This window comes from Rattus norvegicus, chromosome 6 (genome assembly GCF_021556685.1).
Source record: "Rattus norvegicus strain SHRSP/BbbUtx chromosome 6, alternate assembly SHRSP_T2T, whole genome shotgun sequence".
NCBI lineage: Eukaryota > Metazoa > Chordata > Mammalia > Rodentia > Muridae > Rattus > Rattus norvegicus.
In genome coordinates, this window is record NC_141539.1 from 108834656 (window position 1) to 108862386 (window position 27731).

Sequence of the window (27731 nt, forward strand, 5' to 3'; positions counted from 1 at the left end):
CTCACGCACTAGAGAGGCTGAGAATTCAAAAGCTCTTCAGCCCACGAGACAGGATGTCTCAACAGTCCTGAACAGAAGATCCTGGAGGATTTTGGGGAGCTGCTGGTCTTCAGTCTACGGAAGTTGTTCACACTATCGGTGGAGGAATGCCATGGCTACAGAATGCACCAATGCGACTCAAGTAAGGGCAAGCATGCAAACCGCAAGGCTTCCCTCATGCTCTTACTTGGGCTGCCACCAGAAGGTGCCGCCCACATTTCGGGTGGGTCTTCCCCCACTTCAAATGATTTAGGAAAATTCCTGGTGGCTTTGTTATGATTCAGTGGTCTTAACCAAGTGCTGGTTTCTCCACGGCTGAGATCCGCTACCAGCGCCACAAAACCCCACCCTCTATTTGCAACAGGTTTTCTTTCCCACACTGAACTGATCTCCATGTTCAAGTGATGATGTCTGAAACAGACTTTTATTGCTTTTTGAATTTTTAAAATAAAAAAAAAATCCAAGCTTGTAATGTTGGGCAGAGAGCTGAATTCTCTTCTGTTCATGGGTAGAATCCATGTCACCCATGAGGTGACAGCTAAAGAAAGCCTACGCTACAGCCAGCCTAACCAGGCCCTACTACAGAGTACTAGTCAGTCAAGACTGGATCTCTCCCTGGAAACAATCTCGTGGGCCCTGGAAGACAATACACAAGAAGCTACTGAGTTACTAATTAGATACGGTAAGTGTAGCCTCTGGAGCCAAGCTTGACTTGGAAGAATTCATAAGACACCACAGGAACAAGTGAAAACGGGGACTATATTCTAGGCCACAGCACTGAATTAGCCATGGGTATTGGGCAGAATAATTTCATCTCTGACCAATAGTTGAAACAACTCAAGGTGAGAAAGGTTCACTTCGACCCCTGATTACAGAGGTTGCTATGGATGCTGGTGGGAGGGGTGAAACAGAGCACACACACTGGTGGCCAAGGAGCAGAAAGTGAGAGAGCACCTGCACCTCGGGTGTTCCCCTCCACCCACTCTCAATGCATCCATGCTCCCGGCCTATGGGGGTAGTGCTGCCCCATCTGAACTGTCTTCCCCCTTAGTTAATCCTCTGTGGAAACGCACACACATCCCAGATCTGCACTTTCCTGATACCCTTAGACCCTTTCCAAGCCAATCAAGTAAAAACCATAAACCATGATGAACTGTCACCTGGTGCAGAATGACCGTGCCGGGCCATCCAGTCCTGGGATGATGTTGGTACTGTGGCATGCCTTTGCCTTCTGATCAGACCTGTGCCAAATGGGAACCAGACAAGGTGATCTTACCTCAGGCTATGACACAATAATTCTTTCAGCAGTCTCTTTAGAATATTCTAACCACAGCTTTGGTTCCTAACCAGACATTTGCAACAGAAGCCCTGACACCTAAAACATCACCTGGGGTCAAATTCAAGCACTAGCTTCTCTGGCTGTGGTTGGGATGGAGGCTTTTAATGGGATTGAATAGTCAAATGGCTTTGATAACACCATCCAACTAGCATAACTATGGGACTGTGGGGTTTCAGAGTGAGGCAGCAGCTCGGAGTACTATTTTAATGGATTAAATAGTCCCAGCCTCCCCAGGCCATGCACGAACCAATCTGTACTTTCCAAGCTGGACTCTCTGTGGGGTCAGCCAGTCCCAGACTCTATCTCCAGCTGGGTCCCCGTGGATCCTTCTGTCCTGTTTTGGCTCCATGATGGAATGATACAGAGTATGTCCTTTGCTGGCTTCTCAGCCCACAAGCAGACCTGAGAGCCCTCCGGCACCCGATATCTTACAGATAGTAAGAACGACCATAGAATTCTATTCGTTGTGAAGACCCAGGGGGCATCTTCCTGCTTAGCTACTCCCTGTGCAGCCTGTGGGCTTTGCTGTCAAGAGCTGCAGCGTAGGTAGCCAGAGCCAATTTTCCGGTAAGTCTAGTCTCAGGAAATATGCGTGACACTGAAGTCCCAAGTGCACTGGCGAGTGTGTCCCTGGCAGGTGTTCCCTCCCTTCTGCTAGTTCCATTTGTGCCTCTTCCAGTGGCTTATCTGGTGCCAGGAGGGCTGCATTTAATCTTGGGTGAAAGAATGTGTGGGCACACGTGTGTGAACGCGCCAGCCCCCAGCATGCATGCATAAATCCAGACTTAAAGAAGGTCCCCTCTGATCCACGACGGGAAGGTAGATAAAGAAAACAGAACAGTAGAGAGAAAAAGTACAGCCCAGGAGCTTCCCATAATCCTCTCCGGAGGCCCCGGTTCTGTGGTGATGGCACTCAGCATAATTGGACATAGAGAGGGAAGTTGAGCTTCAAGGCACACAACTGGAAGACCCTTCAATCCCTTATCACAAAATTGCTGCTTTCTTTCCTGCTCTATTCATTCCTTTAGCCTCAGACCTGGCTAAACCCTTCCATGACCCAGATTCCAAGGATTCGGGGTTACTTTGGCTCTACCCCTTGTCCACAGGAGCCATGTTGGCTGAACAAGTGCACCTCTATTATAGTCTTTGTGCACAGTGGGCCCTAGAGGCTGGGGAAGGTGCACAGCTTGAGGCTCCTGTTTACTGTCACTTTGGTCCTGCTGCGATGTCCCTTTTCTCTAGGGGTGGTTGTGAGCCCAGGATACTAGAATCAAGGCAGAAGGGAAAAGGGGGATGGGGGCTGGGTATATTGCAAAGTGCTTTCCTATTCCTGTCTTCTGGTGCTCTTCAAATCTCTCTAGTACAAGGGATTTTTCATCCAGCACAGGGAGCGCCAGTGAAATAGCCAATTGGTGAAATTTACCCCAGAACTTCAGAATAATGAAGAGAGGGCCTCAAAGTGCTGCCCAGACCTTTCAGTAAGTGTCGGAAAGTGGTCGGTAGTGACATAGTATCATGGGAAGGTCCTTTCTGATCCGTGTGTACAGGGTGTGTGGACATGATCATATAGATGTGTGAATGAGTATATGTATGTGCACATGGGTATGCACGCATGAGACTGCAGAAAGCAGATGTTGTTCTCGACCAGTCTTGGCCTGATCTTTTGAGACAAGGTTTCTCACTGAACCTGCAGCTCATTGATTTGGTAGCCTTGGCTAGCCAGCAAGCACCAGGGGTCTTCCCTGAATGACATGTGAGCACATTTTCAATCCCGGCTTTTCACGGGTGCTGGGGATTGGAACTCGGGTCCTCATGCTGGTACAGCAATTATCATACTCAGCCCCTCCTTGATCATTTTCTTTGGGTTGAGTCCCTGAGATGACTGAGGATTGTTATCTCCAGGGATAGAGGGAGGGACAGGTCCAACTTGGCTATGACTCTACACCAGTGGCCATTCATTTCTTGCTCTAACCACACAAGCCAAGTCTAGCGCAGAGCTGCCCGAGAAGTGTGGCCACTCCTGGACCAGCACGTTGGGAGCCTCACAGTCCTGAGGCATTCCCTACAGAGCTGACTTCATCCTTCTCCCTATTTTGTGAAATTTCCCCAAATGGTGACAGTGCCATTTGCCCCTGCTCCCGCTCCATCGTCCCTGTACAAACCTTTGTCCTGCCTGGGCTTGACACCCTCTGCCACACAGCAAGGCATGAGTTAAAAATCAAAACCTGCAACAAAGAGCGTCCCCCCTACATTTTTTATGAGCTGTAACATCTCCTGAGAGAGCAGAGTTGTTCTTCTAACCTGCAGATTGATGACCCTACTTCCATACGGTGTCAGCTGAGGGAAGAAGCAATTAAAAGCAAGCGCAGGGGGCTGACAGCTTTCGCCTCAAGAGCTCCATCTCCAGCCTTAGCTTCAGCAGTTGCCCCAAGCCCTAGGAAGACCCAAGAAGTTTCATTAGGGCCAGTGGGGATCCCACAGTAACCAAACAGATGACAGACCAGAACGGAGTGACTCCTGCAAGCCTGTGGCCATCTGTAGCAGTTTGGCTCCTGTCCTGTGCTGAGCTCAGCTTGGGTGCTGCTCATGCTAGCTCATGGGGGACACTGGAGGAGAATCATTCCCGCAGCCCAACCACATAAAAAGCTCTCTTTTTTTTTTTTCTTTTTCTTTTTCCATTGTTCTGAGTCACCCGGTGACCAGCAGAGGGCACAGAAACACTTCCTTCTGCCAAGGAGTTCACTTTTTCTCTGGGAACAAGCCCAGAGCTGTGTTGTGTAGCCTGCGAACATGCTAGCTTGTGAAAAGACAGGTAAGCTGGTAATTGTGGAGATGTACAACCTCCTGATGGGACGGAAAGTGATCGATGGCTCATGGCTTCTCCTGACCTAGCCAGACTGGAAGAGAAAAGCCACACTGCTTGTCAGAATCTAAGGAGAGAGGGAGCAAGTAAGGCAATCCCGGGCTATCCTCCAGTCCAGACCCCAGATGCTTCACCCTAGTGCTTTTGAAACAAGCTGCCCTCCCCCTGAGCCCAATTTCCTCTCCTGCATTCATTTCTAAGCCACGAACAAAGATCAAATGCCAGCACAGCGCTACCTCTCACTGCTCTGACAATTGGCAGTGGCCAGGGGAGAGGCAGGGCAGGTGGTCTCCGCACACCCTGGAGCCACTGTGCCCTGCCAGTCCCTAAGGCTCCCTGCTTCCAGCCGAGGGCTTAGTGCAGGATGGCTGCATTTGATGGGGCTGCTGGCATTTGCCGGCTAACCGCTCCCTCAACGGAGCGGTACCTGCAGGCTCTTGATAAGAGTAACCATTTCTCTTCTCAATGGGCCACCCATCCACAGAGGATACACAGAGAGAAGCTTTTGTGGCTCCTGGGCGGTGGGAGGGCAGGGAGGGGGTTGGCCTGAGCTCCTGGTTCGGCTCACTCTGCACAAGAGGATGCCAAGCACAGACCACAGCCTGTTCTGCATTTCAAATCGTCACAAAGGTCCCTCCAAGCCAAGTCGGTAAACACATATGATATGTCAGGATGCTGTTGTGACAACATTTTTGCTGTCACCTAGGAGAGACAAGGTAGGTCATCTCCAAGGCAGACAGAAGGCTGGGCTGAGTCCTATGTACACAGGAGGAGAAAGCTGTCCAGAGAATGTCACTCTTACACACTATGTGCCCTCCCCCCATCCCCTTCTCCCTCCTCCCTCCTCCCACCTCGCTTCTCCCTCTCTCTCTCCTGTGACATGCCTGCTGTCTTCCCTTGTGCTTTTTTATAAACCAAAAAGCCTCAACTTTAATTGATGGAGGAAATCTCTTGGTGTTTTCAATGTAAAAACGCATGCGATTTGATTCTGAGATTTTCTTTGACATCCTCTTGGCTCCTTCTGTATACTCAGAGGAGGGATGCGCCTCTCTGTGCTTCTGCAAAGGGCATCCTGAAGCCCTGGGAACCACAGGGGTCTACAGAGCCTAGAAGCTTCAGAGGTCCTCAGGGCCTTCCCATGGTGTCTCCATGGCTTCCCACACAGCAGACTAGACTAGCAAGGGACAGAAGATAGAAGGTGACCTCCAAGGTGACACTGATGGAGACGGAAAAAAAAATCACCCACTGACCATCTATCTGTGTGAGAAGTCACAGAAGCTCCACAGGCACAGGAAGAAATATGACCCAGAAGGCCGTCCACTGCCAGAGACAGCCCCGAGGCCACTCCCTGCTTCGTTACTGGCCCAGCAGGTCCCATAAAACTCTGTGACTTCTCTCCCAGGGGCCAGAAGGGCCTGGGCTCCAAGGAGGGCAGGTGTTGAAAGGCAGGAGATGAAGCGGAGTCGGGAAAGGCCTGGCAGCTTCTACCCTGAGCACCGTTGGGGGAAGAGTTGAAATTCTAAGAGCTCAGGGTGGCAGGTGACTGGCCTGACACTCACTTGTCCCTTGGGCCTGGAAGCGTTCCAGAGTTAAGTGCGACTGGGGAACTCATCCAGAGTTCCTCTTGCTTCCCCTTCACCCACTTTGTACCCATTTCCCCGGTGATCAAAGACTACCTAGAACAGTACAATTCCCACAGCACTGGAGCTAGGCTGAGGACAGAACTGAGTTCCCTGCTCTCCTGAGAGAGGGGTGTTCTTATCTTCTTTGCCCTCTTGGCTTTTCATGTTTGGGGCTTGAGGGAGGGTTTCTTTAAGGAGATCATTTGATTCCTGAAGGGCAAACTGGGAAAGTGGGAGATATCCTGCAAACAAAAAACACATTCCTAGTGGAAATAGGACTGTAGTACCTTGGTATGCCACTGGGTGACGCCTTTGGGCCGCACATCTGTGAGCAGCAGAAAAACAGGCAAACCCTTCTTAAAAAAATTAATTAATTAATTAATACTACTGATAAGCAGGTCCACCTTACTTTGGGTGGAATCTGATGCCAGATTGGACGTACTTTCCACCTTATGGCTTACCTGAATTCGTCCTCCCCATTCGTTCATTGACCAGACTATGTCTGTGTTCTATTGCCTGTGGCTGTGCAGTCCACACAGCGATGGACCCTTCGCTAACTCACTGAGGATACTGGCCTGTCCCCTTTGCACAGGAGAATGTGCTATCCAGCTCTGGGTCCCACTGATAGAATGCCCTGGGGGACCCCTGGGGGTGGGAGCTGCTTTGCCTGGGTTGACTGAAGCTCTCAGTGTCCATCCAGGGGTGGGGGTGGGGGTGGGGGTCTCCATCAATAGCTCCTGGGCAGACTGAGGGATGATGGGGAGACAATTGGAAGGTGGGGTTCTCTCATACTCCCTAAGGAATCATTAGGTAGAGATGCTCCTTCAGCCTTGTTTATGACAAATCCTCTCTAAACTGTTGAAGACCTGCTAGGTGCCCAACACCATGTTGAGAACTGACACGAATGCCCCTCCCCCCACCCCCGCATTCATTCCTCTCTAACATGAGCGGCTGGCTCATTCTAGGCAAAATGTCTTTTATAATTTCAGGCTTCTGCCTGCTTTCGTGACATGTCCCTTTTAAATCTTTTCATTTTGTTAATTTTATTCCTGTGTATGTGTAAGATGACCGCCTGTCTGTATACGCACCACACGAATGCAGTACCTGGGGAGGCCAGAAGAGGGAACTGGATAGCCAGAACTAGAGTTACAGGCAATTGTAAGCTGCCCCGGTGGATGCTGGGAACGGAACCTGGGGGCTGTAGGAGAGCAGCAAGTGATTTTAACGGATGAGCAGACTCTCTAATCTCCTTCTCCTTATTTTGGTGTCCCTGAATGACCCCAGCCAGATTTAACAAAGGGACTCCCATTGTGTAAAGACCTGTATGTGGAGTAGTTGATTTTCAACTAGGGAGAATTTTTATTTCCCGGGAACATTTGGTAATTTCTGGAGATACTTGCTAGTGGCCGTAACTTAAAAGATGCTAGTGTGCCGTGGGGAGGGGCGTGTGAGTTGCTGCTTAGTGTTCTGTGAGACTGCCCCTCTACACCAAACAGAATCCCCCAGCTTGAATAGCTACTGTGCTGGGGTTAAGAAATCTCTACGCAGAGGGAAGAGAGCATTTTGCTGGTCCCTGGAAGCTCGCATCTTCTTAGATGTACCTTTAGTCTGTCGTCAGCAGTACACCCTGAACTTTTAGCAGTCCCACGGAACTCCCATGTGGCGTCAAAGCAGGCAGGGGGATACACATCAGCTCTGGAACCATCTCCAGCAGAGTCCAAATAGAACTGACTGTGTTTCCGCTTTCCCTCCAGGTTCTGGCTGGCCGTCCAAGATCTCAAGAAGCAACCTCTACAGGATGTGGCCAAGAGGGTGGAGGAAATCTGGCAAGAGTTCCTAGCTCCCGGAGCCCCAAGTGCAATCAACCTGGATTCTCACAGCTATGAGATAACCAGTCAGAATGTCAAAGATGGAGGGAGATACACATTTGAAGATGCCCAGGTTTGCTCATTGACCTGAATCATTGCCATAAGGCCTTCCTTAATCACTTCCCAACTCTGACCCTTTAATACAAGTCAGAGGTTTTACAAGTAGTTAGAATATCAGCTCTTATAAGTCAGTGGGTAGAGACTATTTCAGATCCGTATACAGTGAAATTCCAAGATCTTTTTCTTAGGTCACATTACTACACAGATACAGAAAGTTGTAGTTCCTCAAGTTAGGATGCTAACTGGAAATGCAAACCCATTGTGAGCTGAAATAGCTTACTAAAATGTACTTATACACACATCAAAGCTTATCATTCTCAGAACACTGTCAGGGATCTGCCCTTTCCCTCAGGAGCACAGGCTGACAGGGAGCTTCAGCTCAGTCACGACCCAGTGTCTAGAAAGAGGATCATACCAGGAAGGAAGACCCAGATCTGAACTCCATCGAGTGTCCATGCCTCATGCACGGTTGTAACTTCAGGGTGCTGTAAATCAAACCCATTTGTATTGCCTCATCTTTTCTAGGGGAAAAAACTGATTTACAGTATTTTACAAAATTCTAAACCCCTCTATGAGATTGGGACTAGACCAAAAACAGTAATATGACATCATTAAAGCGGGAATTGTGAGCTGTCCGGGTCAAGAATCAAGTCTAGACCTGTCCAGCTATGATGCCCACACTTTGCACTGACTGTCCCCATGCAGTTAGTGTTTTCTGAGCCCTGAGTAATAGTGAGACACCACAAAGAACAGAAGAAAGGCCCTGTCCTCAGCAAGGCCCAGGTGAGAGAGACAGACAAATCAATAGGCCACTTCAACCCTGGGAAAAGACCCCAAAGAAGTGAGCTCTGGGGTTAAATGAAGACTTCAGGAAGGACTGGACCGTGCAGGGCACTCTCGGGGTGGTTACAGATGCTGTAGGCCGAGAGTTTGAGTGACTTCCCCTGCCATTACCACCCTACCTAGTTAGAATAGTCTACACAACTACACCAATGCAAACAATGACATGAGGCCATGACCAGGGTCCCTTGTGAGGCCATGACCAGGGTCCCTTGTCACTAACTCAGGATTTCAGACTGAAAACAGCTCCTCACCTACCCCTTTTCTCCCCCATCTCGGAGTCAACTGAATGCCCACATTGGGCAGATTTGACTCAATCTCCACCCAGTGACATCTTGAGACCCTCATGGTCTTTGTAGCTTTGGAGTAAAATCATTAAATCACAAAGACTACTTTTGTCCCCCCTGCCATATTTTTATATGCTCTAAAGGACAATATTGATGTAAGGAAAAGGGGTGGAGAAACTCTTTGGGGAACCCCTGTGCATATGGCTTGAAACACAGACGCCATCATAAGGAAATAAGGTTAGGAAACCTCAGGAAGAGACGCTGATCAAGCCATGATGTTCCCAGTCTCTGTGTCACCAAACGTGTGACACCATGGAGGGTTTGCTTTAGCATTTCCCTGTGGAAACTCTTGGACATAAATGAGGGGAGGGAGCAGAAACACAAGCCTTTATGAGCCTTTATCCAACCTCAAAGGTCATCAGTACATGACCCATCTCCTTTTCGCTGTGTCCCCACCTACATTTTAACCTGCTGCCCAGTTAGAAGAGTACCCTTTCTGTTTTAAATTGCCACAATACCATTATCACAATTTAATAAAATGTCAATAACTCCTTAATACCATCAGACAAGTGTATGTACCTTTAATAGTACCATAAATAATTTTTAAAACACCATTTAAAATCAGACTCCAAATAAGGGATCCATAGTGCTATAAACCACATGTGTGTTCTTAAATTATACTTCAGATTTCTCCCCTCCCAAACCCCTGTGCATATTTGATGAAGTCAGGCCACCCCTCCCTCTTCTCCTCTTCCTCCTCCCTTCTCTGTGGATATTGGACGAAGTTAAATGTTTCATCCTGTGAAGGTTTCTGTCTGGATCTTTCTGGCGATGGCTCTGTGGTGCCACACAACATGTTCTTCTGTCACCCATATTTCCTATCAATCGGGTGTTTGATTTTGACATTTAATTAGGTTTAGCTTTGACTTTTGTAGACTTTACTGTGCTGTCTTCTCACCAAGCATGCAGTGATGCCTACGTGTCTTTGTGTGTCTTTCTGTATGTGTCGGTCTTTCTCTCTCTCTCTCTCTCTCTCTCTCTCTCTCTCTCTCTCTCTCTGTGTGTGTGTGTGTGTGTGTGTGTATGTATGTGTGTGTGTCTGTGTGTGTGTCTGTATATGTGTATGTCTGTGTGTGTCTGTGTGTGTGTCTGTGTGTGTGTCTGTGTGTGTGTCTGTATATGTGTATGTTTGTGTGTGTCCATGTGTCTGTGTGTGTGTCTGTGTGTGTATGTGTATGTTTGTGTGTGTCTCTGTGTGTGTGTTCTGTGTGTGTGTCTGTGTGTATCTGTGTCTGTGTGTGTGTCTCTCTGTGTGTGTGTGTGTATCTGTGTGCGTGTCTGTGTGTGTCTGTATGTATGTGTCTGTGTGTGTGTGTTTGTGTGTCCATGTGTCTGTGTGTGTGTGTATCTGTGTCTGTATAAGTGTCTGTGTCTGTGTCTGTGTGTGTGTATCTGTGTGTGTCTCTGTGTGTGTATGTGTGTGTGTCTCTGTGTCTGTGTATGTTTGTGTGTATGTGTGTGTGTGTGTGTGTTTGTGTGTGTGTCTGTGTCTGTGATATCTTAGCTATTTTCAGTGATTTTTTTTTTCCTAGAGCTGAGGACCAAACCCCGTACCTTGAGCTTGCTAGGCAAGCGCTCTACCACTGGGCTAAATCCCCAACCCCTTTTCAGTGATTCTTAATTGGGGTAGTGAAATCATGATGTTCTCATTTTAGCCTTCGTTCCTTGTTAATGATCTGCAAGACTTCCAATAAGAGAGATTCCTCTCAACTGCTAGTCCATTACCTACCTACTTTTGCAGTTCATGTAAGGCAGGAGAATATCTGATTCTTTCTTTGTTGCTGGTTTCCAGCACAGTGAGTGACCTGGTATCATCCTCATTTGGTGGCTGATGGGAGGTTTGGTTTTGTTTTCAGTGTCTTTTAAACTCATTTTTAAAACACATGTAGTATATTTTATGATCTATTTTACTGATTTTCTTTATTGATGTATGAGTTTTACCATGTCTAGCCAGTTGATTCCTTCTGATGTAACCTCATTAATCTTTGCTGTCATCTAAATAACGAGGAAACTCCAAGATTCCGTGGTCTGTCCTGGGCCTGGAAAAAAGCCATGTCTCTAAGGACCCCTGGTTCTTCTTAGTGGAAAATGATTCTTAGGGGCCACATTGTGCCCCTTAATGCTCATGGTGGCTGACTTGTTTGTTTGTTTCGTCTGTTTGTTTTTTTCCTCAGTATTTTTAGTGAACAGAGCTAGGGAATAAATTGTAATGTATAATAAGGATGCATTTAGCTGGGCACATTTGTAGATCCCGCAAGTGGGAGGCTGAATCAGGGAGAGAGTTGAGAGTTTGAAGCCACCCCACCCACATCGTGTGTGTGTGTGTGTGTGTGTGTGTGTGTGTGTGTGTGTGTGTGTGTGTGTGTAGAGGGAGAGAGGAGGAAAGAGAGAGAGAGAGAGAGAGAGAGAGAGAGAGAGAGAGAGAGAGAGAGAAAACAAGTTCATACTGGTACTTTCAGTCTAGATTTGGAATTGCAGGGGAGCTCTCCTCAACTTCTTCTTTCTCCATTTCTCCTCCTTTTGAGTTCAAAATGTGGCCCTCAAAGCCCCTGAAGTGGAAGTGTAGCCACTTATCTGCTTTATTCTATGTTTCCAGCACAGTCTGAGGGCCAGACAATGTGCTCAGTGCCTGTGACTAAACACTCCACAGTAGTCCACGGTATGGAAGCACCGAGGTTTGCTTAACCAGCCCTGCCCACCTAGATGCTTGTGCTCTTCCTTATTCAAGGGAGACTTGATGAGAGAACTTGAAAAACAAGTATGTGCTGCCTTGATAAGGCATCGAATTCCTGGCCTTCGTGAGTACAGTTCTGCGTGATCTTTTCAGGTACTTCCAAATGTGTTATGTTCCCGGCAAGTCTGTGAGGTAGACTAGGCAGGAAGATGCATCTAGACCCAGTTTCTATAAATGTAAATAAGTCTCCCTTCCTAAGCCAGGTCCCATTCTTAGCCTCTTCTCTGCTGCTCATATATAAGTGTGTTTCCACGTATAAAAATACAGTCCTCACTTTGGGAATGTCACCTAATGTTCTGGCTAGTTTTATGTCAACTTGACACAATCTAAAATCATTTAGGAAGAAGGAACCCCAAATTAAGAAAATGTCCCTACCAGATAGACCTGTAGAACCTTTTATTTTTTTGATTGATGATTGACGTGGGAGGACCCAGCCCATTGCGGGTGGGATCATCCCAGGCATATGAGCCCAGGTACATGAGGAAGTAGGCTGAGCAAACCATGGGAAGCCAGCCAGTAAGCTGCACCACTCCACAGTATCTGCTTCCTTTTCTGCCTCCAAGTTTTCACCTTGAGTTTCTGCCCTGGCTTCCTTCAGTGATGGAGCTGCCCTGAGATATGTAAAATGAAACTGACCATCTTCCTCCCCAGGTGACTTTGGTCACAGTGCTTTATCACAGTAATAGAAACAATAACCGAGACACCAAACTTCCTTGTCCTCCTTCCCTCTTCGGTAGAACAGAGAGATAGCAGAACTTCCACCTGGGCTGAGGGGTGACAGAATGAAAAGAGGCAGATGCCCACCACAGTGACTGGCCCATGGAACGAAAAGGAAGACATTTACTATTTTATCTTCCTAATGGCATTAACACGCTTTATTCTTTTATGCTAAGTACATTTGATAAATTTCACATATTTGCATATATTAACACACAGAGATAACCCCTCTTTCAGTATACAGCTATTCCTTGGCTTATGATCGGTTAGACTCCAACTTACTTACTGTAAGTTGAAAATAGCATTAAGTCAAAAGATGCGTTTAATACACTTCACCTACCCAGCATCCAGGCTGGGGGCCATGAAGCATTGGTGAACATTTGGTTTTCCCCTCTTGGGACCCTGTGCCTGAACTCTAACTGTAGCTTGTGGCCCTGCTACCCAGCATTGGAAAAGATCACTTGCATGCTGCTAGGCTGGGGGATGATCAAAGTCCAACATATAGTTTGTATGAGATGCATGTAGCTTCCGCACAACTTTGAAGTTGAAAAAAATGTAAATCAGATTATCTCTCAGAAACACTGTCACCACTTATGAGCCACCTGTACCTTCCTTCTGCTCAGGCTGCAGGCTGTGACAACGTAAGACTGGGTGACTGAGAGAATGTTTGGTCTTCTGGGTCTTAAGGCTGGGAGCTCTGGGGTTTAAGCGTCTGTAGAAATGCTTCCTGGTACTGATATCATCCTCGCTTCTTGACAGCCACCATCTTGCTGTGTCCCAACCTTCAAGTAGAGAAAGCTCTTTGGTATCTTCGTTTTATAAGAACCTCGACGTCATCACAGGGCTCCACCCCCATGACTCATCTAAACAGCTTGGTATCCCAAAGGCTTCACCTTCATCTAACACCATGATGAGGGGGAAAACAGGCCTTCAAGAGCATGAGCTTTGGAGGGACACAAAAGTCTATAACAGGGTGACTATGAAAATAAGGTGACTCTTTTACATTAAATGAGAGAGCTAAACTTTTCATGTGAAGGACTAGATAATATAAACTTTAGGTTTCTGGAACGCGTGGTCTATGTCACAACTGTTTGGTCTTGTCAATCAAAAACAGCTACGATGTCACAATGGAAAGAAAAAGACAAGATAGTTGTGGCTGTGTTTCCAAAAGTGAGTGTGTTGACAATGAAATTCTACTCATAATTTTTCACACAAAAAAAACCCATAATTGTTTTAACTATTAAAAATAGATCCCTGGACCAAGAGCTAGATTTGAGCCACAGGCTATATTAATTTGAGCCAAGCAATAAAGCATGAAAGTCATTGAAAAGCTTCAATGAAGCAGAGAGACAGAGGGTCAGGCATGGCAACTCTGCAGCTTCACAGCGACACTGCAACTAATCTCTGAGGGCATTTTTGTGTCGGCAAAAAGTGGACCCATCAGGGACCAAGCCTGCACTGCAGTAGCCACAGCCTTCCTTACCTACCTAGCCCAGTCACCGGCACCAAGCAGAGTGTTACAGCTCGGAAGCTTCAAGAAACAGAGAGGAGGTTAAAATCCATAACAGCCTATGGCCTGCAAAGACTGTGGAGATGACCTCTTCCAACATGCTGGCCAGAAGTTCACAGCCCATCTCTTCCTGGGTTACAGTTTTAGTGCTAGACTAAAGGCTTACCTGGCTTCCTGAGACATGGAAAAACTTAAGTACCAGAGACCAAGGAACAGGCCTGATCCTGTGTCTACCCAATACTTTTCCTAGATATCTATATCTAAGGCCTTTACACTTCTCTCCTCTCTGTTTACCTAGCTGCTAAGTGGGGATGACGACCCCTATACCCTTAGAAGTGCCCTGCTTTAAGACAGGAATTCTGTCAGGCTACCACAATAGGTCCTGAGAGAATGACCCACAAACATGGGAGAAAGCAAATGCTGGCGACCGTCAGGCTGAGCGAAGAGAGGTGGGTTTGGGTGTTGCAGCTCACTTGACCACATGCAGTAGAGTAAGATTAATTGCCCATGCTTGCTTCAAGGGAGGGTTTCACAGGCCACTCTACCAGCATGGGCCAAGCATTTGCTGATCCATTTGGCTCTTTTGACAATTTGGGCCGAGACCAAACCTTCCATAGAGGCCTGTGGGCTGTGGCTAAAGCCCTCATCTGTTTTCTGTGCTGCTCCTATTTTATAGATTGGGGAGTGGGGGTGGAAGTGGGCCATGGGTTGTTTTTAAGGGCTGGATTTCTCTGCTCTCAACTCTAGGACATCAGCAAACCTACACTGTTCTTTACTTGCACTGAGGTCTTGGGCAAGGTCCTTGGAGACTCTTACCTCAGCCTCCATCTATAAAATAAAGATGGTGTCTTTGCAGTCTATTAAGTAGGATTTTAGAAAATGCACATGAGCTAAAAGCTCTGAAAATTCTTTGAAAAGATTAAAAGTGCTATAGATTTGTGTGACCTCACAAATAATAATGCCTTTGGTATTCCTTGGGACCTTATAAATCTAAGCTAAGATCAAAAGAAATCCTGAGGAGGCATGGTGGCACACTCTTCTAATCCCAACACTGGGGAGGTAGAGGCCGGTGGTTCTCTGTGAGTTCAAGGTCAGCCTAGATCACACAAGGAGGAGTTCCAGGCCAAAGGGGCCTCCACAGTGAAACACTAAGCAATTCCGTCAACAAGACTACTCTTGCAGGAGAATCGTGTAATGGGCAGATGCAAGGTGCATGTGGTGGGGGTTCACTCCCACTGTCCCTGCACTTGGAAGGCTGAAGCCGAAAGACTGCCATGAGTTTGAAGTCAGCCTAAGATATATAGTGAGCTTTAGCCCAGCCTGGGCTATACAATGGTACCTTATTTTAATAAAACAAAGAAACCAAAATGGGAAGGTCCTTGTGTGTCCTCTGCAGGACGTGGGTATGCTTATCCTAGAAGCTCTCATCCAGGAAAGCACTGGGAAGGGAAAGCAGATGTTGCGATCAGAGTGTTGGCGTTGGACAGAGGTCTGAATCTTAGGGATTGCTCAGCACGGTGCTAGCAAGTTTGCAAGAAGAGAAGTCAGAGGAAGATTCAAAGTGAAGGCCGCCTTTGTTTCTTTTGTGAGCCTCTGTGGGCTCAGAAAGATAACACAAGTCCAGTGACAAGCCAGGTGGTTATGGATCTTGTTTGTAAAGCTCAAAATAGCCGAGGATGGTACAAGGATGGTGTCTCTAGGTCATTAGACCATTTGTCTAGTCACCACGTATTGATTTTGTGACCATCCATTCTCCATCTGAGTTGGGAAGCCTTGACCTCTATGGGGTGACCCCTATGATGAAATTATACAGGAAACAGGCGGTCTGAGTGGCTCATAGCCTTAAGACAGAATTTGCCTCAAACTGCATCCTTCTTTACAGATGGGACAAACAGGTCACTGAGATCTGGTTGGTTTGGAAACCTGTCCGTCAAGTGGATTGACAGTTGAATCAAGCAGAGCAACCTCCCCCATGGACTTCGTAGCATGCTGCCCAAGCTCCACTGGAGCCCTGACCTACGTTAATGCAGAGACTGCCCCCCCCCCCGCCCGCCCTGTAGCTGGAGTGTCTGGGAACAGGATTTCTTTTTTCCCTTTTGTAAGGGCCTAACAGCACTAGGATACCACTCTGTGTGGGATTCAAGTATTTCAAAAGCAGCTGCCTTGCTAGGCAGAGTAGCTTCTGCCTATTATCAGAGGGGAAGAAAAATCACTTCAAGTCTGAGATCAGTCTGACATACAGAGTAAGTTCCGGACGGACCAGGGATAGCAAGTAGACAAACCAACCAGCCGACGTTCTCCAATCATAATGCTCTTAGCTTTGCCTAGCACAGTAAAGTGGAGGGTACAATTTGTCTCTTAGCTTTAAACTTCAAAGAGCTTTGGGGAGCAACCATAGCAATCAATAAGGACCAGCTAAATTATGTTTCTAATTTTAAGTTCAGCAAAACTTGGAATTTTCACTCTGTGCCAGATGTTTGAGGTGCTGGAAATCTGCAGCTGTATAGTTGGATCCCTTTTGGAAACAGCCCTCAATCTAAGTGACCAGAGCTCTCTGCAGTCCTCATTCATCCCTGGAATGGTCAAAGACTTGAAGGCCAGAATGAGACCTGGGTGATTAAAGATACCATCTGATCTACACCCATCATGAGCAGCCGGGAAGCCTCTAGCCAGCGTCCGTGTCTATGGAAACGTAGATGTTTTAAGATTGGTATGATGGAGGAATGCAAGGTGTCTCCCGTTTGTTTTGTTTAAAAGCCCAAGTGTAGGAGAGTAAGGTTTCCTGATTGTCTCAAGGAGTCCTCTGAGCCTGGGGGAGGCTGTCCATTTTTGTTACGGTAATATCCAAATGGTGCTGTAGGCCTATTTCCTGGCTCACCGTGTGACACACTGTCACTGTCCTTACTGTGGAATCCCACCACGGCTCGCTTTAGAGGTTACTCACTGTATTCTGTGGGTGGTGTTATTTTAGGGAGACAAACAGCAGAGGGAGGGATGAATTCTCGAAGAACAAATCAGTGGTGTGTGAGCTGTCCCTGTTTATTACCAGGAGTTCCAGGAGAGAAGGAAGCAAAGAATTAAACTCCAGAATGTTTTTGTTGTTAATTCTCAGCATAGATTTCTAATACCAAAGCCTTAGAGGGGAGAAGCAAAACCAGTTTTCTTCTGTGTTAATATTCGGGGAGGTGGAAGGGAATATTTGAGGCTATCTTCGTTACTCTTATCTCAGAGTAGGCGTAGAACAGCATTAAAATCCTGTGCCTTTGGGCAGTTGAATTGTATCTCTGAGATGCCATGCAGGGTAAGGGTAATGGATCATTTTCTCGCGGACTCATATAGGACTTTTGAATTATCCCCTGAGTGGAAACGAGGGGCCCTGGGGTCTGTTAGACAGCCCAAGAAATCCAAATGGATCTTGTCATTTAAGATCCACAGGATCCTAAAACAGTCATTCAAAGCTGCATCCCTGGACTACAGATGTAGCTTACTGCTAGAGAACTTGCCTAGAAGGTAGGTAGGAGGACCGGGATTCAGTCCCCAGTACTGCAAGAAGCCAAAGGAAAACTACAAAGCTGGCCTGGCCAGTCTCTGCCCCTTGTCATCTGTCACCATGGTCCCTCTCCTCTTTGCTTGCCGAGCAGACACTGAGCTGTGATCACTTCCTGCCCTTCCCACCACAGCACATTCTGTCCTATGTGACCCCCTGCCCCGTCTTGAAACGATTTACTTTTCCCTAGGCTTTGGCTGGCCATGGCTCAAGCTTAAAGATCTTCGGTTCAAGACAGTTACGATTCTCTTAAAAGGGGGTTGGGGATTTAGCTCAGTGGTAGAGCGCTTGCCTAGGAAGCGCAAGGCCCTGGGTTCGGTCCCCAGCTCCGAAAAAAAGAACCAAAAAAAAAAAAAAAAGATTCTCTTAAAAGATGAGGCTCCAAAGACCTCATCCAGACTTGCCGGTGACCTGCTCTTATGTGCCAGAGCCTGGGTCCTTGCCATGGCCACTGTTAACAGTGGTGAGGGCTGGTGGCTCTCCAAAGGGAATGGTGAGACTCAGGCTTAAGACTTGAGGAGGGAGCTCCACCCCTCCCCCATCCACTCCTCACACCTCCCCTACCCTCGCACCTACACGTAGATGAGCACACCGCATCTTAGCCAAGAGACACTGAGTTCCTTTGAACCCAACGTCCAGCCAATGAAAAGACAAAGGCCTCGGAAATCATCCCATGAAAGTGGGAGGAGCATAACCTGTGGGTTCACATGCTGGCTCTTTACCTGCGTGAGACATCCCACCTAGAATAGTGTCAGAAGCCTTGTCTATAAAATAGGGCTACGTAACCTATTTCACAGCTAAGTGCAGCTGAACTCTGTCCCCCAGTTCTCTTTGCTTCAAGCCTCCTCTCTTCTCTGGAATCCTCCTGCTACCTTCTGCCTCATCTACACTGCCTCTTACATGTGCAATCACGACCCAAGGTTGTCATTATTACTTGACACGGATAATCATTTTGCAGTGCTGCTCTTCCGCTTCTGCACTGGAAGTGTGATTGATGGGGCTAGAAGCAGGCCAAGTGGGGACTTGAATCCAAGCCTTTGGCTCTGGGCCCAGTTCCCTCTCCTCTGCCCCCTATACACATCACATTCTGCCCCTCATTTTCTTTCGAGGGACCCGACAGCTCCCCAAAGTATGGCTATTAGATCAGGAAGCTCAGGAGTGGAGGGTCACAATGAGGCGCATGCACCTGCAGAAAGAAAAATAGGACACTTGAAAAATCACAAGGAGGGCTCTTGGCCGCTATGCACATTCCAACCGAGTGGTTTCCACTCTGGGAAGATGTTCTCATGCGGGGAGAAAGAGGTCTGTGCTGTTTTAGGAGCCCACAGCTCAGAAGAAGATGGGACGATATTCTTAAGAGGTTCAGCCGCTCAGGCATGCCTAGAGCCCAAGGCCCTGGACATTCACTAAATACCCTCCCAGCCCCCCACACACCCACACACCTCTCACCAGACTCCCAGTGTTTTGTCTACAAAAGAAAGGACGTTTCCAAATGAGGGCTCTCACAGCAAAATATTGATTTGGAGCACATGTGTTCTGGAGACAGCGTGGATTGCTTGCTTATCCCAGCACTCTCTTGAGTTTCCTAGACTCTCGCTGACCCTTCCTCAGACATCCTGCTTCTGTCTCAGCATCCCAGGCAAGCGGAGGACCCATCCACAGAGCAGCCAGGGCCAGGAAGGGAACATGAAGGAGATGTGTTTCAGCAGAGGGACATCTCTGAGCTCTGTCAACCACTAAAGGGGTTTGAGTCCTTCCCACCACTGGGAAGTGTGCGGCTAAGACATCTGTGTGGTTTAGGTCCTAAAGTAGTGGTTTCTTAATATAGACAAAGCCATTCCTGTCCTCCCTGCAGGAGGTATCCTGGGGGGCAGATGTGACCAGGCAGCTCTGCCTTTTTGTGGTCAGCCTTCATCTCCGTACTCTACCGAGGGAGATGGTTGGAGGGACGGGTAGTTGATAAGCAGAAGAAAGGGAAGGGAAGTTGGGGTAAGGTGAGAAGACAAGAGAAGGCAAAAGAAGAAAGGAACAGGCTTTTTCTCCAGCCCTGTTTCTTCACCCTGGCCTTGGCTGGGCTCTCCAGTGGCTCCCTCGCACTTTGCGGATGCTAGATATACATTTCCCTTAGGACCAGTTGTCGGCAGAACGGTGCAAACACACCAGAAACCCTCATAAATCAGCAGAGGTCACTGCCAAGAGCTTTGTACACTTGCTGTCCCTGGCAGTGATAAACTCATTGCATTTGGGAAATGGCCAGAGACCCTGAGTCTGATCTTAATTCTCATTCCCAGAAACATCTCAGCTCTGGGTTCACCCAGCCCCTGTTTACTGTCTTTGTGTTTCCTAGACAAAGCTGGAAGGAACACATTTTCCTGACATCAAAGGCAACATTTCTTTGTCTCAGGGAGGAGGAACAGGACAAGGGAGACATCGAATTCCTAGGCTGTGGGAAAGCCAGGTTCCGGCCAGAAAGAACCTGGAGCCACATCCCCCCATCGGGGCCTGGGAGATCTGCAGAGTGTCAAAAGTCTGTTTTTGTCAGACCTGAATGCTAGGGACATTCTTGTACTTGTTTCTCTTCCCCCGCCCCCTTCTCTCTCTCTCTCTCTCTCTCTCTCTCTCTCTCTCTCTCTCTCTCTCGGTGTGTGTGTGTGTGTGTGTGTGTGTGTGTGTGTGTTTGTGTGTGTGTGTGTGTTTGTGTGTGTGTGTGTACACATGCGTGGGTGTGTGAGTGTGTGTGCGTCCATGTGGGCGATTCGAGGCTTCATGATGCCAGTCAACAGCGACAGGGCTGGTGAGAACAGCCCCCTCCAACAGTCTGTTGCCACTATTTTCCCTCAAACCATCCCTACCTGGGTATATATGACTTTGTAATTGGCCACTTAGGGAAAGTAATAGCAATCTTTACACTTTTTCGTGAACGCACACTGATGCGTGCCCTTGGAGAATGAGCTGTCGCAGGCTGCTTGCCCTGGGATGCCTGCTTGGTTTGTAGGGTCTTACTGTGCCAGCTCTTTCCCTCCAGCCACATCTGGGCTGGCCCTCCTGCCTCGAAGAGGCATTTTCCAGTAGTTGGGTCACCTTTCCCCACCCAGTAAGATCAGCTCATCCCCAGACACACCTATGCACAGCAGCTGTTCTTGGGCACTGTTGCAACCCTTAGCTCAAATGGCTATGCGCGCCTTGCTGAAAAGTCTGTCTTGTCTGTAGATTCTAAGCTATGTGGCAACAGAATTCTCTTTGTCTTATTTAGACTATAACCTCATGGTGTCAGACTCAGTGCCTGGTACCTACTAGATGCTCAGTAAATAGCTAGTGACAGAAGCCATGAGTAAGCATTTAAACACCTGCCTTTTCTAGCCCTGTTTTCATCGACAAGGTCTGTTTTTGTTAATGAACCAAGATTTTCCTGTCTGTAACGAGGTAGTTGGAATTAAGCAGAACAGGGTGGAAGTTTGTCACTGAGGGCAGAAGAGCTGGGCTAGGAGAGCTCTTCTTGTCCTTTGTAAGGAAGAGGGAAACATTACATTCTTAGCATTTGGATTTCTAGGAGAAGCCAGAAGAAGGAGCCGAGATGCATTGTTTTAAAGGGCCAGGCCTTTGCAGACGACTCAGCTGTCACCTGGCTCTGTTGGCCGGACTGGGATGATGCTTGATTAAAAAAATAAAGAAGTAAAAAAAATAATAAAGAAGAAAGGAAGAAAAGATGATAATAAGTCCTCGACACTCAGAGTTAATCTTTGCCCCTCTGATTCTAATGGTAGAGCAATTTAGACTACAAATAAAAAAGACCAATGGCACTCCTGGGTCTCCGGGCTGAGAAGGATGTTTGGGTTGAGGTTCACACCCCTTTGTGGAGCGTGTGGTCCTTACTCTCCTTCCCTACAGAGTAAGTAAGCAGAGGCTTAGGCCAGACATAAACTAAAGCAAGCACGGAGCCTGCAAACTCGAACATTAGACTCAAGCAGGCATTTTAAGGAACCGAGACACTGTGCGCTAGTGTGTGTTTTTTGTTTCTGTAACAAACTATGTGAGGACGGGTATTCTACAAAGTGGAAAGTGTTATTTAGTTTGCTTTTGGAGCCTGACATTTTAAGATCAGGCAACCGCATCTGTTGGGACTCTGGGGAGGGCCATTCTACTATGTGTCAATATGGCCTTGGAGGAGAGAGCCCACAGTGAGTATGGCTGAGAGGGAGATAGAAACCTTTTTCTTCTTGTCGCAACTTGCTCTTCCAGACACTAACTGGGTTCTGAGCCTCTGGAAAACAAGCTTAAACGATATTCAAGCCATCCACAGCACAGTGTACCTTCAGCTAAATGTCCCGACCCTGTGATGGATCGGATGCACGGCTAGAAGACGAAGGCACACTGTCCACCATCATCTAGGAACCTAAGCTAGAGCGACTGGACATCTCTGTGAGGTTTTCAGAAAAACCTTTCACAGGAAGTTCTTTAAAGAGAACACAAGCAGTGTCTGAGGCAGCCACTGTTTAGATTTCCTACAGCCCATGCTGTGGGTCCATTTTTATTGACAAGGATGCCACCTCACCAATAAAACGTTTTGTAAATATGGGGCATATTGTGAAGGACTAAAACTGATCCCAGTGTCCTTTGGGGCTCAACTGAGGATGGGCCACAGAGGTTCTTCATGTAACCAGAATATTTTTTGTGTTCGTTCTCCTTTCTTCATTTCGCTATTTATAACCGACAAGTAAGAAGTCATTTGTTCTCATGATGTAAACGTGATGTTTTGACACATATACACACTGAAAATGCCTGAATCAAGTACATTAACATACATATTATCCCACATAGGTTTTTAATTAAAATTAATTAAATCAAAATTTCAAAATTACCAGTTACTGTAGCCCACCACAACAAACCATAGATACCCTGAACTTACTCCTCCTGTCTAAATAAAGTGTTTCCTCCGTGGCCCAGCATCCCTCAGCCTTCCTGCCCTGAACCCATCAGTCCGCAGCAGCCATCCCTCACTCTCTCTGCTTTTGGTGAGTCTGACATGTTAGCTTCGACATGTAAGGAGAGTCGGGCAGCAGCTGTTATTCTGTGTCTGCCTCATAAGCCACCTAGGCTCATCTACACGTTAAATGACAGCTTCCCTGCTCAAGGCCGAAGAGTATCCCATTGTGGGGTGTGAGGTGTGTGTGTGTGTATAATGTATGTGTGTGTGTATGTGTGGTGTGTGTATGTGTGTGTGTGTATAATGTATGTGTGTATAGTGTGTGTGTATGTGTGTGTAGTGTGTGTGTATGTGTGGTGTGTGTGTGTATAATGTATGTGTGTGTAGTGTGTGTGTGTGGTGTGTGTGTATGTGTGGTGTGTGTATAATGTATGTGTGTATAGTGTGTGTGTATGTGTGTGTAGTGTGTGTGTATGTGTGGTGTGTGTGTGTATAATGTATGTGTGTGTAGTGTATGTATGTGTGGTGTATGTGTGTATGTGTGTGTGTATAATGTATGTGTGTGTAGTGTGTATGTATGTGTGGTATGTGTGGTATGTGTATGTGTGGTGTGTTTGTGTGTGTTGTGTGTATGTGTGGTGTGCGTGTTGTGTGAGTGTATGTGTGATATGTGTGTATGTGTGGTATGTGTATGTGTGGTGTGTGTATGGTGTGTGTATGTGTGTTGTTTGTGTTTTGTATGTGTGTGATGTGTGTACGGTGTATGTACATGTGTGTATGATGTGGTGTGTGTGTGTATGTGTGTGTGGTCTGTGTGTTTGTGGTGTGTATGTGGTATGTGTATATATGATGCATGTATATGTGGTCTGTGCATGCCTATACATGTATGTGGTGTGTGTGTATGTGTGGCATGTGTGTATATGTGGTATATGTGTGTGTGTGTGGTGTGTATGTGTGTAGTGTGTGTTGTGGGAAGGGATGTATGTGTGTGGTGTTTGTGGTTGGTGTATGTGTGTGTGTATAAAAAATATTTCTCACACTTCATTATCTGTTCATAAGTTGACAGGCACCTTGATTAATTCTATGTCTTGGCTATGTGCCTTTTATGCTGGTTAGGGAGGAGTCTTGGCACAGCCTAGCCATTGTTCCAGGATTCTCTAGCCAGGCTACAAAAAAAAAAAAAAAAAAAAAAAAAAAGAAACCGCCAGTTCCCTACTCCCATCCCCAGGGCTGGAAAAAGCTCAGCAGTTAAGAGGACTGGCTGCTTTTCTAGAGAACCTGGATTTGATTCCCAGCACTCACATGGCTGCTGATAACTGCCAGTCCCGAGGGGATCTGACACCCCCTTCTGGCCTCTGCAGGCACTTCATGCTCCCAGTACACAGACATATATGCAGGCACAATGGCCATACATTTCAAAGTAAAATAAAAATGAAGAAAAAAAATGTGTCCCCCAACTGATTTGAGTTCTGCCTCCCTCATACGTGGTGTTTCTGGGAAGAGAAGCCAGAAAGAGGTCTCCAAGAGTAACTCTGACTTTCGGCTGGGCTATCTCTCTTCTTTGACTGGCCCTCCATTCTCTCTGGCCATGAGGCTTTTGCCCAACTTCCTGGAAGGACAGCGGGCATCATAGGGACTAATGCTTCCTTTACCAGCTCAGCTGTCAAGTAACACTCCACCATCCCAGAGGGCCCAGTCTTCTTCCCAGCAGCACTGCTCTTGAGACAGACAAACTGCCTCAAGAGATAAGCAATCCTCTTCATAAGAATAGACTGAGGGAAGAGCGCATGCATGTACAGAGTCGAGCTTCCAGTCAGGGGTTGAATTTATTACCACCATGTCCTCTTCTCCTAGATGCCACCTCGAGGCCTGGCATATGTCCCCATGTGTCCCATGATGTGGCTGTGAAGGGCCATGTTCCAGGCCCAGATGATGGCCCTAATGCGCACAAACTAATTCAATTATATTGTTGTTTCCAGGTACACACACACACACACACACACACACACACACACACACACACACACACCACACATGCATGCACTCACATATGAGCTCACAAGCGTGTCCATGTGCATAGTATGTTATGTGCAGACACAGAGGCCAGAGGAGGATATCAAGTATCCTGTTCTGTTATTCCTCCTCTATTTCCTTGAGATAGTGTCTCGCTGATCTTGGAGTCTTGGAACTAGGCTGGCAGCCAGCAAGCCCCAGAGGTCCAACCCTCCTGTCTCTGCCCTCTACTGCACTGGGTTTGTAGGTACCCACACAGCCATATCCAGATTTTTACATGGGCGCTGGGAGTTCAAACCCAGGTCCTTGTGTTTGCACAGCAAGAACCCTTACCCACTGAGCCATCTCCTCAGGCTCTTGAGGAGGTTTCATCTAGAGACAGGTGTAGACCCCAGAAAGTTGTTAAAGAATACAGAGATGGACCATTTATCCAAGTCCCTCATGGCAACATCTCACAAAACTACAGTAGAAGATTGCACTCACTGTAATGGCGTAGCAGCCATCCTCTGATTTCATTCGGGTTTGTATTCGTGTATGTGTGTACTCCATTCTGCACAGCTGAATCTCCTGTGTAGATATCTCAAGATGGAACCACCCATCACCACTACGATCCTTCCTGCTGCCTCATAACCACCCATTTCTCCCATCCCTAACCTCTGGCCGCCACTAATCTATTTCTCCAATCTATCCTTTTAAGAATACTCTATCAATGGAATCACACAGTACAATTGAGGGCCCAGTGCTTCATCTCATCATAATTCCCTTGAGATTTCCCCCAGTTTGGTTGGGTTATTTCTTCCCAACTGTTGTTACTGTGGGGTTAACCATTGTATACCCCAACATGACACCTAGACCCCATTACAAATCCTTTGAGACACGAACCTCAAGGATCTCTTGCTCTACAAGAGAAGATGCCATTTTGTTTGTTTCTTTATCTCTTGGTTTACCTGTAATGGGGGAGAGGTGGGACACATGGCAAGTTTTCCTAGCTCCATTCAAACATTCCTAGATTCCTTTGCCTACCCACCTCCAGTTGGGTTGTAGTTTCCTTTAGTTCCAACTGACGGTTCCTTCTCTGTCTCCCTACTCCTTTCTGTCCCCAGGAGCACATCTACAAGCTGATGAAGAGTGACAGCTACGCCCGCTTCCTACGGTCCAATGCTTACCAGGATCTGTTGCTGGCCAAGAAGAAGGTATCTTGGGAAGGCAAGCTTGCCTTTCTTAGCACTGTCGACTCTCGCTGCTGCTTGCTGCTGGTGTGAAATGATGATATCATCCCTTGGGTTTTATTTATTTTTCCTTTCTTCTCTCCCCTCCTCTGTCTGCTCCCCTCCGATCATAAACAGTGAAGAAGTTTACAGTTCCAGTCTCCCCTCCCCCAGCACCAACATCCAGGACGTGGCAGTGTCCCCAGGCCTCTGTCTGCCTGTTTTGCCTGTAGTGAGAGGAGTGTGACCAGTTACCATTGCCATAGTAGCTCAGCCCCAGAATGTCAGGTTGGCAGTGACCCAAGCAAATCTCTTAGGATATCAAAGAGATTTTCATTACCAGTTTCATCCAGTCATTCCCAACTGTCCTTCCCTCTTTAGCCAGACTAAAATGGAGGCAAATGAACCCAGCCCTGTCCTAGGAAAGAAAGTCTCAAAGGTGATAAGGGCATCTTTCAGCTAGCCGAGGTTGGCCATGAGTCCCTCCTTACCATGCTGTTGCCTCTAAAGTTTTTCCTGATTCTTTGAACCAGGAAGTAACCACATTCCAACCACTTCCCCCTTTTCCACTTGGAATTAAATCATGGCTCTTACAGCCCTTGGAGTCTTGGTTCACAGAGCCCCAAAGCCCTCAGCATGCAGGTGGTGAGGGACCTGGAACAGGGACTAATTTAGTTAGATTGCTGGGGGCGGGGTGAGGGGGTGGATGCAGAATGGTACACGGGGCTTGTGAGTCTGGACAGCCTGCCAATCCTCTGTATACCTCAGTTCCAAACTGAAACCCATGTATGGTTAAATGTGGCTCGATTTGCTCCAGATTCAACCACTTCCAGTGCTCATGCGCGCGCGCACACACACACACACACACACACACACACACACACACACACACACACACCTTTCTCTTTCCCACCGGGTCTTCAAAGCCTGTCTCCAAGCATGTAGCTGTCCATGCACAGGCTTTCTGTCAGGTTGCCTCTCAGTCTCACACCCTTCTCTGCACTTCATGTTTGCCTGTCTGCCTATCTGGTTAGTGCCATGTAACTCCAGAGTCCCGGAGAGCATTGACGTCCACCTTCCTGTTCTTACACAACCCTCAGAAGAGCCCCCAAGACTCTGGGGAAAATGAAAGGAGTCCTGGAAGGTTTATTGTCAAAAGTTCAGCTCTGGTGGTTCCTTTGAGTATAGACTCTGGGTTAGAGAATCTGAATCCAAGTCTTCTGCCAATTCCCTTGTTGGATGGGTTCTAGTAGAGGGAGGCGGAGGCTTCCACACACAGTGACTCTGGTACCCACTATTTAAGCACTGGAAAAAAGATCAAGGTCATAGACTTGGAAACATATACCCCCAATCTCATGGGAGAAACTCAAATGAAACATTTCTTATTTCTTGATGCTCAAGCCCCCTAAATGGACGTACTTGGGGGCACCAATCTGTGCCTAGCTACGTAAACGTTTGGGTCAAAGGCATTTTGTCTCCCCATGGATATGAGCACAAATGGAAGATTCACCTCAATCCAGGAAGTGGGCTGAACCAGCTGATCCTCCCAACACAGCAAAACCTTCAGGAGGTCAGTGGAGTGGGGGAATGAATTAACCCCTTCCTGAGAAAAGTTACAAATGAAGCTCATCACAGTTACCTTTGAGCCCTCCAATTAAGGGATGCTCTTAGAGCAGAAAACCGGAGCACCGACTGATCTTTTTTCAATATGAAGGAGTTATTTCCCCAGATAGTGGTGCTTTCCCATCCATGTCTTCCTAAGAGTCTCTGAGCATCCGATTTGATACTCAGCACCTTCAGGAAGGCCCAGAGCATCTTCTGACTCCAGTGGTGCTCATCCTGTGATAGCAATACCCAGCTTATAAAAAGGTACGTGAGATTTCTGCCCGCCAGCAGAGGTAGGGTAAGAATTGGCCTCCCCTTTTGGCTGAGAGCCTTGCCTGGTGGAGTCTAGAAGCTTAGCCTTCAGTTCTGTCCTCCCTGACTCTTCCTCTTTTCTGCTCTCTTCAGAGGAGAGGGTCGTTGCTCTGGAGAACTAGACTCTAAAGGTGGGGGATCTGGATTTTGATGGATGGTGACGTAACCGTGATGCTGGGACTC

At 47.4% G+C, this 27731-nt stretch overlaps 1 protein-coding gene and 1 long non-coding RNA gene across 22 annotated transcripts in view; one reads left to right on the forward strand and one right to left on the reverse strand.

Annotated features, from left to right (window-relative positions):
- Positions 1 to 27731, forward strand: part of Rgs6 (regulator of G-protein signaling 6) — a 536804-nt gene that overhangs the window by 484220 nt on the left and 24853 nt on the right. For 20 of the 21 annotated variants that reach the window (XR_015622117.1, XR_015622119.1, XR_015622118.1 and 17 more), the window contains 2 exon segments: positions 7618 to 7804; positions 25527 to 25616. Coding sequence is in view for 17 of the 21 variants with exons in the window: in XM_087554419.1 (XP_087410545.1) it covers positions 7618 to 7804; positions 25527 to 25616 (277 nt within the window). In the remaining 4 variants the exon portion in view is untranslated. 21 annotated transcript variants of the gene reach the window in all.
- Positions 436 to 8337, reverse strand: LOC120093216 (uncharacterized). The gene is made up of 4 exons (XR_015623195.1): positions 8207 to 8337; positions 3680 to 3812; positions 1200 to 1280; positions 436 to 675 (listed from the first exon to the last, which is right to left on the reverse strand). It is a non-coding gene; the product is annotated as an uncharacterized LOC120093216 (long non-coding RNA).